This window comes from Oryctolagus cuniculus, chromosome 17, assembly GCF_964237555.1.
Source record: "Oryctolagus cuniculus chromosome 17, mOryCun1.1, whole genome shotgun sequence".
NCBI classification, from domain to species: domain Eukaryota; kingdom Metazoa; phylum Chordata; class Mammalia; order Lagomorpha; family Leporidae; genus Oryctolagus; species Oryctolagus cuniculus.
This window is the reverse complement of record NC_091448.1, coordinates 1049827-1063897: the sequence shown is the minus strand read 5'-3', so window position 1 is coordinate 1063897 and position 14071 is coordinate 1049827. Positions and strand designations below refer to the sequence as shown.

Below are 14071 nucleotides of genomic sequence, written 5' to 3'. Positions count from 1 at the left end.
CCCCGCCCCGCCGCCGCCCCCGCCCAGCGCCGCCGCCGGGAAGTTTGCGCGCGGCTGGCGCGGGGCGCAGGGCGCAGGGCGCAGGGCGCAGGGCGCGGAGCGGCGCCGACCGAGCGAGCGCGCCGGGAGCACGCGGGGAGCCGAGCCCGAACGCGAGCGCTCGGCGCGGTGAGCGCGGGGCCCCAGAGGGGCGGCCCGGGGCTGGCGGGGCGGGGGCGGCGGGGCGGCCCCTGACGGGGGTCTCGGCGCCCCACGTCGTCATCCCCACTGTCTCATTCCCCGTGTCCCCAGTCCTGGGAATTCTCCCTCCGGGCTCAGACGGCCAAGGGCCACGGGGGCGCCACCGTCGGGCAGATTTGGGGGTCCTCTGGTCCCGGGGTCGGTGGCCGCCCTCGGGCCCTGCGCTTGGGCGGGAGAGCAGGGCGGGTGGACCCCGGGACGTGGATAGGGTGAGGGGCGGGATATCCGGCAGCCCCAGGATAGGGTGAGGGGTGATATAGGGTGAGGGGCGGGATAGGGTGAGGGGCCTCGGCGTCCACGCCTGGCCCACGCTTGTGACTTTGCCCCGTGGCCAGCCAGGGTCACTGCCCTGCCCTGCCTGGCCTGTCAGCGGCCCCACCCCTCTGCGGCCCCAAACCGACTGACCCCTTGACCTCTTGGCGCCCACATCCCCGGAGGCTGAGGCCCGGCCGGAGCTGGGTCTGCGTCCTTCTGCGCTGGGCACAGGGCGGCCGCCTGCCAGGCCTCCCCGCCCCCACGGGGGAGGACCCGGGATCAGCCAGCGTGACCCCTGACCTGGTGCTTCCTCTGATTTCAGGAAAACAGTCCCCTCCCACCCTAGCACTCAGGGCTCCCCAAAGCTAGGGGCAGCTCCCTTCCCACCCACGGGGCATCTCCCCCCGCCCCCCCCCCCCAAGCATGGGCCCCGTCTTACCTGTGCCTGCCTGGGCCAAGGGGCCGTCCACGCACAGTGGGCACTGGGGGACGCGCAGAGCCCAGGAGCGCCCGGGAGTCATGTGCTGTGCCAGGCCCCGGGGCAGGGCACGTGCCAGCCCAGGACGCACAGGGGACACTGGGAGCGTGCAGGTGGCCGGCTGTGGAGGAGGGGCCTGCAGCCTCCTGGGAGATCCAGGTCGGAGAGGGGCCCTCGCTGTGCGGCCACCTGGCCGGCTCCTGCTGGGAGGTCGCCAGGTGGACGCGAGCTCTGCAGCTGGGCACCTCCACCTCTGGCTGCCCGAGCCCAGCCCACTCACTCGTTCAACAAATATTTATCTGCACCTACAGCTGCCTTGGGAGTCCGCTCCGCCGCCCTGGGGGCCAGATGGGTCCCGGGAGTGGTCATCAGCCCCGGAGCGGGAGGCAGGGGTCTGTGGGGGGAATCGGTGTGCGCCCTCGGCCCCCAGAGCAGCCCCCGCCGAGCCCGGAGCCGCAGCCTTGCCCGGCTGGACGTCACTGCTGGAAGTCTCGCCCACCCTCTGCAGATGGCCTCTCGGCCCTGTCGCGGGCTCAGTGGGGGCGTGGCCTGTCCTTGTACTCCGGGGAGGGACCCGAGGCCCTGGCCACCAGGGTGGGGGACACTGAGCTGTGTGGGAGGAGGTCGGGGCTGCACCCCCCAGTGGGCTGCCATAAAGAAAGATTTGGGGCTTCAGAGGAGGGGCCTGCAGCCCGTCACCCCCCCCGGGTCCCCAGGCCCATGGAAGCCTGGTGGGCGTCACCCCCCCCCGGTCCCCAGGCCCATGGAAGCCTGGTGGGCGTCAGGAGCCCCTCCTGTGCCAGCTCAGCCCACCCCCTTTCCCAGGCCCCTGCCAGCCCTCGTCACTCCCCCACCCCCGGGCCGCGGGCTTCCTGGCTGGCGCACCCCTTCCTCAGTGGCCTAAGCGGGATGGCAGCGGCCAGAGGGGCTGTGTGGTGAGGCCCGGGGGAGACGAGACCTGGCCTCAGCCCGGGGGCGGTGCCGGGGACCCCTGAGCGGCCTGCGAGCCAGGAGCTGCCAGTGGGCGAGCCGGCACGCGGGATCAGGCTCGGCCCCTCAGCCAGCCCCCGGAAGCCCCTGGCCTCTGCCTTCAGCCATCCCTCCCCGCCCCCCAGCACCGCCTCCAGCCAGCCAGACGTCGGTCTGTCCGCCTGTCCGTCCACACGGGCTCCAGGGAGCCGCTGCCTGCTCCTCCCGTGGGTCTGGGCTGCGGCTCGCTCCAGCCCTGGCCCAGGCCCAGGAGGGCAGAGGTGACCGCCTGGGCCCGGGCAGTGTGCAGCTGATCTCCAGGGAACACACTGCCCGCCAGAAGCCCAGCCCTGAGCCTTCCTGGGATGAGGCTCCTGGGGGCACCTGCACCCCCATGCTGGGAAAGGGGGGTGCATGTGACCGAGCCCACCCTGAGCGTGTGTGTGCCCGGCGCTGGCGTGGCGGGAGCCGGCACTGGGGGCCTGTGGTGGGGGAGGGGGACCAGCACTCATGGCCCCAGGGCTGAGAACGGGTGTGGGGGGGAGGCGAGGGCCAGTGTCCCACACCCCCGAGAGTGTGGGGTGACCAGCAGGTGGGCAGCTGGCGGGAAAGCCAGCTCCACCCAGGGGACACCCCGCTGCCTCCAGGAGCCTGGACGGACCCCCAGCGTCTCAGGCCGGCTGGACTGACCTCCCCCGCTCGTCTTGCAGCCAGGACCCAGGCCTCAGGGGTGGCTTGGGGGCAGCAGGAGCACCCGGCTAGCACCGTCTCCCATCCCTGCTCTGGCAGCTCCAGCCTGTGGCCCCCCGGGCCCCTCACCCCAGCGTGCAGCCCCTGCCAGATGTGGGGGGCAGCTGCCCAGAGGCATGCCCCGCACCGGGCTGTGCCGCCCTCTCCCGCCGCCGGCGCTGCTGCTGCTGCTGCTGCTCGCTGGCCAGGTGGGTGCTGCCACTCCCCCCAGCCCCGGGCGGCGGCCTGCCCCGTGCTGCGTGCTGACGGCCGCTGGCCTCTGCCCTCGTGTGATGGCAGCCGCAGGCCGCCTCCGCCCAGGTGATGGACTTCCTATTTGAGAAGTGGAAGCTGTACAGGGACCAGTGTCACCGCAACCTGAGCCTGCTGCCGCCGCCCACCCGTGAGTGCCCCCCTTACTGCAGCTGCGGGGGGGCTTGTCACTGCCCCCCGTAGGGGTGAGGTCACCATGCCCACCAGAGGGGCCCGGGGCCGCACAGCCGGGCACAGCCATCACCTGCTGCTGAGAGCCCGGGGCTGCCCCGCGGAGCTCACAGGGCGCGCGCTGGGGGCAGTCAGGCCACCGTGTCCGGGGCCCAGGCAGCAGTGTGGGGCAGCAGGGCCACCCAGGAGGCGGAGCCCCTGTCTGAATGAGGTGGGGGCCTGCGCTGGGCTGGGCTGACTGGGGGCGCGTGCCGGGCCCAGGGCTGGCGGGGGGTTCTGGCCCCAGGTCCCGCTGGGCACAGCAGCTCTGGGCTGCAGACTTGGAGAGGTGATGACAGCGCTTGGGGCTTGCGGGAGGAGGTGGGCGGTGGGCTGTGTGGGCCAGGCCCTGCCGAGGGCCCCGTCTCCCCTCCCTCCCCCGTGCCCCTGCAGAGCTGGTCTGCAACAGGACCTTCGACAAGTACTCCTGCTGGCCCGACACCCTGCCCAACACCACGGCCAACATCAGCTGCCCCTGGTACCTGCCTTGGTACCACAAAGGTAACCCCCGAGGGGCGGGGCGGGGGCGGGGTGGGGGGCGGGGCGGGGTTGACCAGAGCCCTCCCCTACCCCCAGTGCAGCATCGCCTGGTGTTCAAGAGGTGCGGTCTGGATGGGCAGTGGGAGCGTGGGCCCCGGGGGCAGCCGTGGCGCGACGCCTCCCAGTGCCAGATGGACGCAGACGAGATGGAGGCCCAGGTAGGCCTCGGAGGGCGGGTGGCGGGCGCCCCGGGCCGGGCGTGGGAGCTGCGCCCACCGGGACGCCCGCCGTGGTTGCAGAAGGAGGTGGCCAAGATGTACCGCAGCTTCCAGGTGATGTACACCGTGGGCTACACGCTGTCGCTGGCGGCCCTGCTCCTGGCCCTGGCCGTGCTGATGGGCTGCAGGTAGGAGCCCCGTCCACCAGGCCCGGGGCTCGAGGGCCAGGCAGGGCCGGCGCTGACCGCCCCTGGTCCCACAGCCAGCTGCATTGCACCCGCAACCACATCCACGCCAACCTGTTTGCCTCCTTCGTGCTCAAGGCCAGCGCGGTGCTGGCCACTGACCGGCTGCTGCAGACCCGCTACGGCCAGCAGCTGGGCGACGACCTCAGCGTGAGCGTCTGGCTCAGTGACGGGGTGAGCACCGGCGGGGGGCGGGGGACAGGGCCCGGGGGCCTGGGGGGCAGGGCGGGGGCCGGGGGCGGGGCAGGGCGGGGGCCGGGGGTAGGGGGGGCAAGGCCCGGAGGCGGGGCGGGGCCCGGGGCGGGGGGCCGGGCCGTCCCCACCGCTCACCTGTGGCCTGCCCAGGCTGTGGCCGGCTGCCGGGTAGCCGCGGTGTCCATGCAGTACAGCGTCGTGGCCAACTACTGCTGGCTGCTGGCGGAAGGGCTCTACCTGCACAGCCTGCTGAGCCTGCCCGCCCTCCCCGAGAGGAGCCACTTCTGCCTCTACCTGGCCATCGGCTGGGGTAAGGGCTGGGGGTGGGCTGGGGTAAGGGCTGGGGTAAGGGCTGGGGGTGGGCTGGGGGTGGGCTGGGGTAAGGGCTGGGGTAAGGGCTGGTGTGTGCGGGCTGGGGTAAGGGCTGGGGGTGGGCTGGGGGTGGGCTGGGGTAAGGGCTGGGGGTGGGCTGGGGGTGGGCTGGGGGTGGGCTGGGGTAAGGGCTGGGGGTGGGCTGGGGTAAGGGCTGGGGGTGGGCTGGGGTAAGGGCTGGGGGTGGGCTGGGGGTGGGCTGGGGTAAGGGCTGGGGTAAGGGCTGGGGGTGGGCTGGGGTAAGGGCTGGGGTAAGGGCTGGGGTAAGGGCTGGGGGGTGGGCTGGGGGTGGGCTGGGGTAAGGGCTGGGGTAAGGGCTGGGGTAAGGGCTGGGGGTGGGCTGGGGTAAGGGCTGGTGCGTGCGGGCTGGGGGTGGGCTGGCTGGGCCTGGGGACCACAGCTGCTGCCCCCACAGGCGCCCCCCTGCTGTTTGTCATCCCCTGGGCGGTGGTCAAGTGCCTGTTCGAGAACGTCCAGTGAGTAGGGCAGGGCTGTCCTGGCCGCTGGACAGGGCAGAGGCCGGGGGAGGGCGGGCCTGGGGCGGGGGCTGGGGTGCTGAGCGGCCCCCCCGCAGGTGCTGGACCAGCAATGACAACATGGGCTTCTGGTGGATCCTCCGTGCCCCCGTCTTCCTGGCCATCCTGGTGAGCAGAGCAGGCCCGGTGGGCGGCCCCCGGGAGACGGCACCCGAGGGCCAGGTGCCTGTCCTGGCGGGGTGACCCTCCCCCGATGCGGCCCTCCCCCCGCAGATCAACTTCTTCATCTTCGTCCGCGTCGTCCACCTCCTCGTGGCCAAGCTGAGAGCCCACCAGATGCACCGCACCGACTACAAGTTCCGGTGGGTGTGGGTGGGGGCCGGGAGGGGCTGGGGCTCGGCGGGGCCTGCGTCCCAGGGTCCCAGGGTGGCTCAGCCTCTGCCCCCGCAGGCTGGCCAAGTCCACACTGACCCTCATCCCTCTGCTGGGCGTCCATGAAGTGGTCTTCGCCTTCGTGACGGACGAGCAGGCCCAGGGCGCCCTGCGTGCCACCAAGCTCTTCTTCGACCTCTTTCTCAGCTCCTTCCAGGTGCCCCGCCCCGCCCCCCCCTGCACACGCCCCCCCCCCCCCCCCGCACACCTGCAGGCCCGGGCGCTGTCCCTGACTCCGTGTCCCCGCAGGGCCTGCTGGTGGCTGTCCTCTACTGCTTCCTCAACAAGGAGGTAGGTGGGGGCCGGGGCCCCTCCCCGGGAACCTGCCCACTGCAGGCGGATCCCGGGTGTCTGGGGCACCTCGGGCAGGCCCACAGCAGGCCCTGGACGGCCCGCCCCTCTGTGCCGCAGGTGCAGTCGGAGCTGCTCCGGCGCTGGCGCCGCTGGCGCATCGGCAAAGCTCTGTGGGAGGAGCGGTCGGTCAGCGTCCACGTGCCCTCCGCCCCGCCCGAGAAGCTGCGGCCGGCGCAGGATGGGGGCAGCCCCGGGGCCGGCCGGGACCCCTCCTCAGAAGCCCTCTTGGCCGGTGACCTCCCTGGGCTGGCCAAGAGCCCCTTCTGAGTCCTCGCCAGGGCACCAGGAGAGGGCGTTGCTGGACGGGACTGACCGCCCAGCCCTGGCTGCCGGCCAGCAGTCCCCGCTGTCCTCGTCCGCCCCGGGGTGGCCTCGGAGCAGGGTCCTGGTGGCAGGGGCTGTGCCGGCCGTGCCCGCATCCTGGGTGCGGCCACAATAAAGGCCTGGGCTGCGAGCTGGCCCCAGTCCAGCAATGGTGCGCGGTGACCAGGAGGCAGCGGGCGGGCCTGTGCGGGAGGGCGCCCGCTTCACCGACAGGTGTGGCATCCTGAGGGTGGCCAGCAGGGCCCAGCCCCCTGAGCAGGTTGCAGCTGTCTCCCACCCTGCCTGCCAGGTCCCCACAGTGGCTGGAGAGGCAACGTAGGACCCCCACCTCCTGGAAGCCGCAGGAAGGCCCCGGCCTCTGCTCCGTCGCAGCACTGGCCACCAGGCAATTGTCAGGCCACGCAGCAGATGTCGCGGGGAGAAACGGGCCCCCAGCCGCGCTGCGGTGGCCCAGCCCTGCCCAGCCCTGCCCAGCTCCCGGCTCCGAGCAGGTGGCCCCGACCACCGCGGGCACAGGGAGCCTGAGTTGCCGCCTGGGGCCTGGTGTAGCTGATGGGGACTGTGCATTCCTGGGCTCGGCGGTGCCTGGGGTGTGTGTGGGGGGCTGGCCAGGTGGCGCAGCCTGGGCCTGGGGGAGGGGCGCCCACGTGGGCTGGCGCGGCTCAGGCAGAGCTGGGCTAATTGGAGCAAATGAGAGGGCAGGAGGCCTCTCAGGAACGGTAAACAGAACCCTCAGCCCGGGCCCTGCTGGGGGCCTCACCCTGCTGCCCCCACAGGCCCGGGCGGGGGGAGGGGGCTGCAGGCCCAGAGTCCAGCCGGGTGTCCCAGGCCCTCACCGTCCTCGGCATAGCGCCTCCTTCCTGCCAGCGGAGCCGGGGTCCGTGACGGCCTTGGGCTCACCACTTACCTGCAGTCACCCGTGGGCCCTCCCCGCCTACCGGCCCTTGGCCCCAAGGGAACCAGGTAGGCTGGTGGGATCCGGCAGAGCCGGGAGCCTGGCGGGACAGGACCTGCCCAGCCCACAGGAAGTGTGGCCAGGCCGCCCTGCAGGGGGAGGACAAACCCACTTCTCAGCCCAGGGGCCTCAGCCCTGCCCCTGCCCCCTCCTCTCCCACCTCTGCCTCAGCCCCTTCTCCCAAGGGAACCAGTGGGGGGTGTTCCTGTGGGCGTGTGTGCACATGTGTGGGAGCATGTGGCCAGGTGTGCCCGTGTGTGTGTGATGTCGGGGGACGTGTGACCAGGTGTGCCCGTGTGTGTGATGCCGGGGGACGTGTGACCAGGTGTGCCCGTGTGTGTGATGCCGGGGGACGTGTGACCAGGTGTGCCCGTGTGTGTGATGCCGGGGGACGTGTGACCAGGTGTGCCCGTGTGTGTGATGCCGGGGGACGTGTGACCAGGTGTGCCCGTGTGTGATGTCGGGGGACGTGTGACCAGGTGTGCCCGTGTGCGTGATGCCGGGGGACGTGTGACCAGGTGTGCCCGTGTGTGTGTGATGTCGGGGGACGTGTGACCAGGTGTGCCCGTGTGTGTGATGTCGGGGGACGTGTGACCAGGTGTGCCCGTGTGCGTGATGCCGGGGGACGTGTGACCAGGTGTGCCCGTGTGCGTGATGCCGGGGGACGTGTGACCAGGTGTGCCCGTGTGTGCGTGATGCCGGGGGACGTGTGACCAGGTGTGCCCGTGTGTGCGTGATGCCGGGGGACGTGTGACCAGGTGTGCCCGTGTGCGTGATGCCGGGGGACGTGTGACCAGGTGTGCCCGTGTGCGTGATGCCGGGGGACGTGTGACCAGGTGTGCCCGTGTGCGTGATGCCGGGGGACGTGTGACCAGGTGTGCCCGTGTGCGTGATGCCGGGGGACGTGTGACCAGGTGTGCCCGTGTGCGTGATGCCGGGGGACGTGTGACCAGGTGTGCCCGTGTGCGTGATGCCGGGGGACGTGTGACCAGGTGTGCCCGTGTGCGTGATGCCGGGGGACGTGTGACCAGGTGTGCCCGTGTGCGTGATGCCGGGGGACGTGTGACCAGGTGTGCCCGTGTGCGTGATGCCGGGGGACGTGTGACCAGGTGTGCCCGTGTGTGTGATGCCGGGGGACGTGTGACCAGGTGTGCCCGTGTGCGTGATGCCGGGGGACGTGTGACCAGGTGTGCCCGTGTGTGCGTGATGTCGGGGGACGTGTGACCAGGTGTGCCCGTGGAGGAAGGGAATGCACTCCCAGAGTGCCGTGGGGGCAGTGTGCAGGGCTGCCACAGGGCTGGTTTTTGTGTGTGGCACTTTGGATCTGGGTCACAGCAACCGAGGGTCACATCTCAGGTGGGGGTGAGGGTGGCTGGGGACGCCAAACTCAGGAGAGCCCTCAGGGACGAAAACGGGCCGGCGCTGTGGCTCAGTGGGTTAAGGTGCGGCCTGCGGCACTGGCATCCCACATGGGCACTGGTTACAGTCCCGGCTGCTCCGCTTCCCATCCAGGCCCTGCTAATGGCCTGGGAAAGCAGTGGAGGAGGGGCCAGGTGCTTGGGCCCCCAACCCACGTGGGAGACGCCAAGGACACTCTGGGCTCCTGGCTTCAGCCTGGCCCAGACGGAGCGAACCAGCGGATGAAGATCTCCGTCCCTCCTCTCTCTCTGTAACTCTGCCTTCCAAATAAGTAAAATAAACCCTTAACCAACAGACGGGGCAGGCAGCGAGCCTAGCCGTCAAGATGCCTCCGTCACCCCCTGGGCCCCGGAGCCCCCAACTCCAGCTCCCTGCCAGCGAAACCTCCAGAGGCAGTGGTGACAGCTCGGACAGCGGGGTTCCCGCCGTGCACCTGCGACACAGGGCGGCGCTCCCAGCCGCCAAGGTGGTGGGGAGGGGACCAGTGGATGGCAGCGCTCGGCCTCACAGCCAGGGAGCCCTCGGAGGAGCCGCTGCTTCCTCTTGGGGGGGGCACAAACCTCGCCCTCAGCTGTGAAGGTGAAGACAGGCCCACGGGGAGGTGGGGGCTCATGGGGAGGCAGGGGGGATTCACGGGGAGGGGGACCCGTGGGGAGACAGGGACTCATGGGGAGACGGAGGACTCACGGGGACACAGAGGGGTCACAGGGAGACGGGGCCCCACGGGAAGGGGGTGCTCACGGAGAGGTAGGAGGCCCACGGGAGGCAGGGCACGTGGACTGGGCCTGTGGACAGCCCAGCTGCCCAGTGCACCACCTCTCCCAGCAGCCCTCACTGAAGCGGGGGGCCCCAGCACCACAGCCCAGTCCCCCGATCCGGGGGCCCCTTCCTCTCACCCACGCTGCACGCCCCTCTGGGATGCAGATGCTGGGGTGGTGTCTGCACAGAAGTGGGCAGCGCCCCACTGGCTCTGGCCGAGGCTGACAGCAAGGGGAGCCGGAGCCATCAGAGCCGGCCCATTCCCACGGGGACCCCAGCCTTGCCCCTCCCGCTCAGCCACACCAGGGGGCGTGGTGGTGTTCAGGCCCCGCAGAGGGCCCAGGTTGCAGGCTAAGAATGGCAGGAGGCTTGGAGCCAGTCACGCCTGTCTCAACACAGCCAACTTCCCTCAGGTACCCCCAAAGGTCCCAGCACCCCTGAAAGGGCGGGACTTCAGGGCAAGCACCGCCCATCCTGTGCAGGGGAGACCCAGTGGGCTCCCGGCCAGCACCCCTCTTGCCAGCAGCCGCAGCACCAGGCGGGCGTGTTAATAACAATCTCGTCAAGTGCACCCACAGGTGCCGAGCGCAGCGGGCTCAGCACCGGGGCCGGCGGCGTCGCGGAGAAGCCCCCCACCAGGGTGGTCTCTGGGGAGCACGCTGCCGAGCCTGGCCAGCAGCACAGGCAAAGCGCTTGGGTGGGCACCGTGCGTCCCTGCCCCCCCACCGCCAGGTCCTTCCTGCTGCTCCTGCCCAGCCCCCCCGGAATGTTCCGGGAAAGGGTGCTCCGGGAATGAACTCCACCTGGGCTTCTGTTCAAGGCGCGGCAGCATGTAGGTCTGGGCGGCCCAGCTGCTTCCACATTTGAAGGTCAAGTGCGTCAGGTCTCCGCCCAGCAGCCAGACCCCTGTGCACACAGCGGGGGCGCCCACTGCCTCCACACCTCCTTGGGCAGCCCCAGCCTCTCCGTCTCCCAGAGGCCCACGCCGGGACCAGGCTTTGCAGCCCCGCTGGGCGTTGACAGACCACCAGGGGGCCGACCCTGTGCCACCTGCTTTTATTCAAGGGTCCTCAACCTCCAGGGCCACAGATGTCCGACTTCCGGGGGCACAGGGGGAAGGGGCCGGGTGACCCAGCACGTGCCAGAGAGCCGGGACAGCGGCAGCACCGCCTCGGTCAGCCTCGGCCCCCTGCCCAGGGGGGCGACTGTGCCCAGACACTGGGGGCCAGGCCTCGTTGCTGGGGAATCCAGCAGTGTCCCAGGTGCCGGGCCAGGGTCATCCTGGAGCCGAGGCAAGGAGGGGGCTGGGCGGCGTCCAGGCCAGAGGGGGGCTGGGGTCCGGGGGCGGCCCTCGTTCTCCTTCCTGGCCACCTCCAGGACAAGTCCCACCTGGGGAACAAAGGCCCTCTCCCCTCTCCAGATCCTGTGGTGGCCAGGGCCAGGGAGCTGGGGCGACAGCAGGTGATGGGAAGAGGGGCTGGGGCGGGGGAGGCAGGGCTGGCGGGGCCTGACCCCCACAGCGACAGGGCAGCCTGCAACCCCCCCAGAGGGAGAGAGGGGCTCGGGGCTGGGGCGGGCTTGGCGGTCAACCCCAGGGCCCCCAGTGGCAGGGCGACGGCAGGCACACCCCGTGCCCCGGCCTTAGGACTTCTTGGTGTCCGGCGTGCTGCGGCGCTTCAGGTCACTCAGGTCGATGGGCTTGAAGCCTGCCGGGGACGGAGCGGTCAGTGGCAGGCACAGCCCCCGGGGCGCCCTCCCGGGATGCGGGCAGCAGCGGAGCGGCGGGCTGCCCCCGCGGCCGGCGCCACTCACCCTTCAGGCTGGGGTTGGGGACCTTCTCCACGTACTCCTCCACCAGGCCCCGCTCGCTGCCTGCCAGCCGGCTCCGCAGGTCTCTCTCCACGCCCTGCCAGGCTGCAGCCGAGCGAGCACCGTCAGGGCGGCCGTGGCCGCCCGGATCCCGCCGCCTCCCCGCCCCCGCCCAGCACGGGGCTCCCAGGCGGGTGGGGGCAGCGCACCCACCCTCGTAGATGAAGCGCACATTCTCCTCGTGGGCGGGGGTGAAGATCTCGCTGCTGTTGGAGGGCGAGCGGGGGCTGCTGTTCCTCCTGCCGTTGTACACGACTCTGGAGACAGGGGAACTGGGGGGCCCCGGCGCGTGAGGGCCGGGCCGGGCGCCGGGCAGGGCGGGGGCCACCCTGCCCCGGCTGCCCACGACCCACCTGCTCATCGCGGGGCGTCTGGTCCTGGCCTTCCGCTGCCAGATCCCTCGGCCTCTGAAACAGGAGCCCCAGAGCCGGGAATGGGGCGGGCACGGCCCTGGGCAGCAGTGGGGAGGGCACGGGCACACCTGCCTCCTCCCGCGGAGCTGCGACCAGGCCGTGTGGCCCCAGGGCACCCTGCCAGCTGCCCCTGAGGTTCAGGGCCCCCTCCGAGGTCCCGGTGGACCTGGCTCAGCCCAGGCACACCGCGCCTGCGGCCTCCTGAGGGTGAGGGCCCCTGCGGCGGGGCCCGAGCCCGGAGTGTCCTGAAAGTGGACTCAGACCAGGGTGCTGGGGGCTCCTGGGGGTCTCCTGGGGGGGGGGCTCTGGGCCCCGGCATCTTTGCCGCCTCGTGAGGTCAGCAGCTTTGGGCTCACGCTGGCCACCTGGTGCCCCATTGCAGCTGAAGGAGGGGGCTCCCACCACGGCCCACTCAGCTGTCACACACACACACAGGCAGGAAGGGGCGGCGCCCGTGGCAGCACCCGGCTGGCTCACCAGGTGAACTCTGCTTCCCGCCCGCTGCCCGGGGGTGCACAGCGGATGGAGGTGACCAGGAGGGCAGTGCTCGGGGCGGGCCTGGCCGGCGCCCACCTCCTGGGCCTCCCGCCCGCCCTGCCTGCCTGCCTCTCCCTCCACCCAGCCCCAGCTCCTCTGGCTGCCTGGCTCCCAGCCACGTCCTGCCCTCAGTGTCCCCCAGGCCAGGGTCCCTACAGAGGCCGGCACGGAGGGTGTGGGGCCTGAGGCGTGGCTGGGGAGAAGGGAACCCTGGGTGGGCAGGACGCTGGCCCGCCGCTCTGCAGCCTGGGTGGCGGTGAGTGGGGGCACAGAGCGTGTCCGGCCAGTGACCGCCCCGGGCCACCGCCCACACCGGCCAGATGCGGGGAGCTCGGCGCCTGAGGTTCTGAACCGGGCGCGTTCTCTCCCTTGGACCGGGTGCAGCGCGAGATGAGGCGCCTCGGGCAGCGGCCCCTCCCCTGCTTCACACCCTCCCGGGGACCCTGGCCGCCCGCCCTTCCTGCCCTCCGGCCACCAAGCCCCCGGCCCACCCGTAGGTTTTGGTTTCTGAGAGGCAGACAGCGAGAGCGCCCACCTGCTGGTCACTCCCTGCGCACCCATGGCGGCCAGGCCGAGGCCAGGCGTCCCCGGAGCCAGCAGTGCGGCCTCCAAGGGTGCATGCGAGTGGGAGCCGGAATCGGGGCCTGGGCCCAGGGACGTCTCGCCTCTGGGCCTGCGGCCTCGCCCCCACCTCGGTCCCAGCACAGAGCCCTGGGGTCCACGGCTGCTGTTGTCCACCACCGGCGCACAGGCCACAGCTCCCGGTGGCCGGCGGTCAGCGCCCCTGCCCCGCCTCCTCCTGTGAATCCCTAGGGTGCGGCACCCCCATCCAAGGAGAAGAAGCCCCTGGGGACACAGGAGGCCCGACCTCACCGGAGTCTGGGGGCTCCTCCCCGCACAGCCAGACGGGGGGGGGGGGAGCGAGGAAGGCTCCGCCCGCGGGGCCCAGGAAGACCCCTCCCCCGCTGCGGGCGAGGCAGCTGGCACCCGGGGGCGGACCCCGCGCCCCTGCCCCTCCCAGCAGTCGGGCACTGCCGCGGCCGGGCCGGGCCAGGACCGGGCAGAAGGCGCCTGCGGAGGCCCTGCCCCTGCACACAGCCCCGGCCGCGCCCGGCCCTCCGGCGCCTGTGCGGCTCCTGCTTAGACTCCACTTCCCCTGCGTGCTCTGGCCCCTCCTCGGCCAGCAAGACCCTGGACGCGAGCTGCTGACCCGGGTGCCCCAGGACGCTGCTGTCCTGGAGGCCAAACAGCAGGGGCCGCACGCGGGCGGCTACTCCAGGTCCGGCCCGGTCCCCGCCTGCGCTGCCCAAACCCCCCGACTCATGGCCGGGGGTCCGGGAGCAAGGCAGACGGGGCCGCCTCTGACGGGCAGCCACGCCGGGCGGCTTCCGGGCCGGGCCGGGGCCCCGCAGCGCCGCCATCCACGCCGCGGTCGCGTGGGGGCAGGCGGGGCCTCGGCGCGGAGGGGGTCGCGAGGGCACGGCCAGGTCAGCCCGCACCCCTCCGGCCGCCCCCGGGCCGGGCGCCACGTCCGCGCCTGCACGCCGGGGGCCCCTCGCGGCCCGCACGGCGCGACCCGGCCCGGCCTCCCGGTCACTCCCCCTCGCGGCGGCCGCGCCCGGCCCCGGCGGCGACCCCAGGGCGGGGCCGGGCGCGGGGCGGGGCCGGACGCGGGGCCCACTCGCCCGCCCCGCCCCGCCGCCCGGCGCCGCGCCCGCCTCACCTCGCCCGGACTCGGCCGCCGCCGCCTCTTCCAGCTGGGGGGCCCCGCCGGAAGTGACGCCACGGCCGGCGGCGCATGCGCGGCGCGGGGCCACGTGACCGCGCGCGGCGGGGACGGCGACCCCCCGCGGGCCGGCCCCCAGTCAC

General features: G+C 72.5%; 2 protein-coding genes across 5 annotated transcripts; one reads left to right on the top strand and one right to left on the bottom strand.

Moving 5' to 3' along the window:
• Positions 1-12: 12 nt before the first annotated feature.
• GCGR (glucagon receptor) lies at positions 13-8927 on the top strand. 4 transcript variants are annotated; one of them, XM_051828310.2, is made up of 14 exons: positions 13-168; positions 2653-2880; positions 2972-3074; positions 3548-3655; positions 3731-3852; positions 3934-4040; positions 4115-4271; positions 4443-4602; positions 5080-5140; positions 5239-5308; positions 5414-5502; positions 5591-5729; positions 5822-5863; positions 5984-6380. In XM_051828310.2, the coding sequence occupies exons 2-14, from the start codon at positions 2809-2811 to the stop codon at positions 6191-6193; spliced, it is 1440 nt and encodes a 479-aa protein (XP_051684270.2). In that variant the 5' UTR covers positions 13-168; positions 2653-2808; the 3' UTR covers positions 6194-6380. The 4 variants fall into 4 exon arrangements, with proteins under 4 accessions (XP_051684270.2, XP_051684271.2, XP_069916254.1 ...); XM_051828311.2 differs by having other exon boundaries at positions 21-168; positions 2732-2880; XM_070060153.1 differs by lacking the exons at positions 13-168; positions 5984-6380 and adding an exon at positions 8718-8927.
• A 1495-nt stretch (positions 8928-10422) lies between these two features.
• Positions 10423-14062, bottom strand: MCRIP1 (MAPK regulated corepressor interacting protein 1). The gene is made up of 5 exons (XM_051828323.2): positions 13926-14062; positions 11606-11659; positions 11406-11524; positions 11196-11297; positions 10423-11089 (listed from the first exon to the last, which is right to left on the bottom strand). The coding sequence occupies exons 1-5, from the start codon at positions 14000-14002 to the stop codon at positions 11025-11027; spliced, it is 417 nt and encodes a 138-aa protein (XP_051684283.1). The 5' UTR covers positions 14003-14062; the 3' UTR covers positions 10423-11024.
• Between the last annotated feature and the right edge of the window lie 9 nt (positions 14063-14071).

Coding starts and splice junctions, on each gene's coding strand:
- GCGR (XM_051828310.2), top strand. CDS start 2,809: ATGCCCCGCACCGGGCTGTGCCGCCCTCTCCCGCCGCCGGCGCTGCTG. Junction 3,853..3,933: donor CAGACGAGATGGAGGCCCAG/GTAGGCCTCGGA, acceptor CCGTGGTTGCAG/AAGGAGGTGGCCAAGATGTA. Junction 5,503..5,590: donor CGCACCGACTACAAGTTCCG/GTGGGTGTGGGT, acceptor CTGCCCCCGCAG/GCTGGCCAAGTCCACACTGA.
- MCRIP1 (XM_051828323.2), bottom strand. CDS start 14,002: ATGCGCCGCCGGCCGTGGCGTCACTTCCGGCGGGGCCCCCCAGCTGGA. Junction 11,660..13,925: donor GGCGGCCGAGTCCGGGCGAG/GTGAGGCGGGCG, acceptor CTCCTGTTTCAG/AGGCCGAGGGATCTGGCAGC. Junction 11,298..11,405: donor TGTGCGCTTCATCTACGAGG/GTGGGTGCGCTG, acceptor GCTCGGCTGCAG/CCTGGCAGGGCGTGGAGAGA.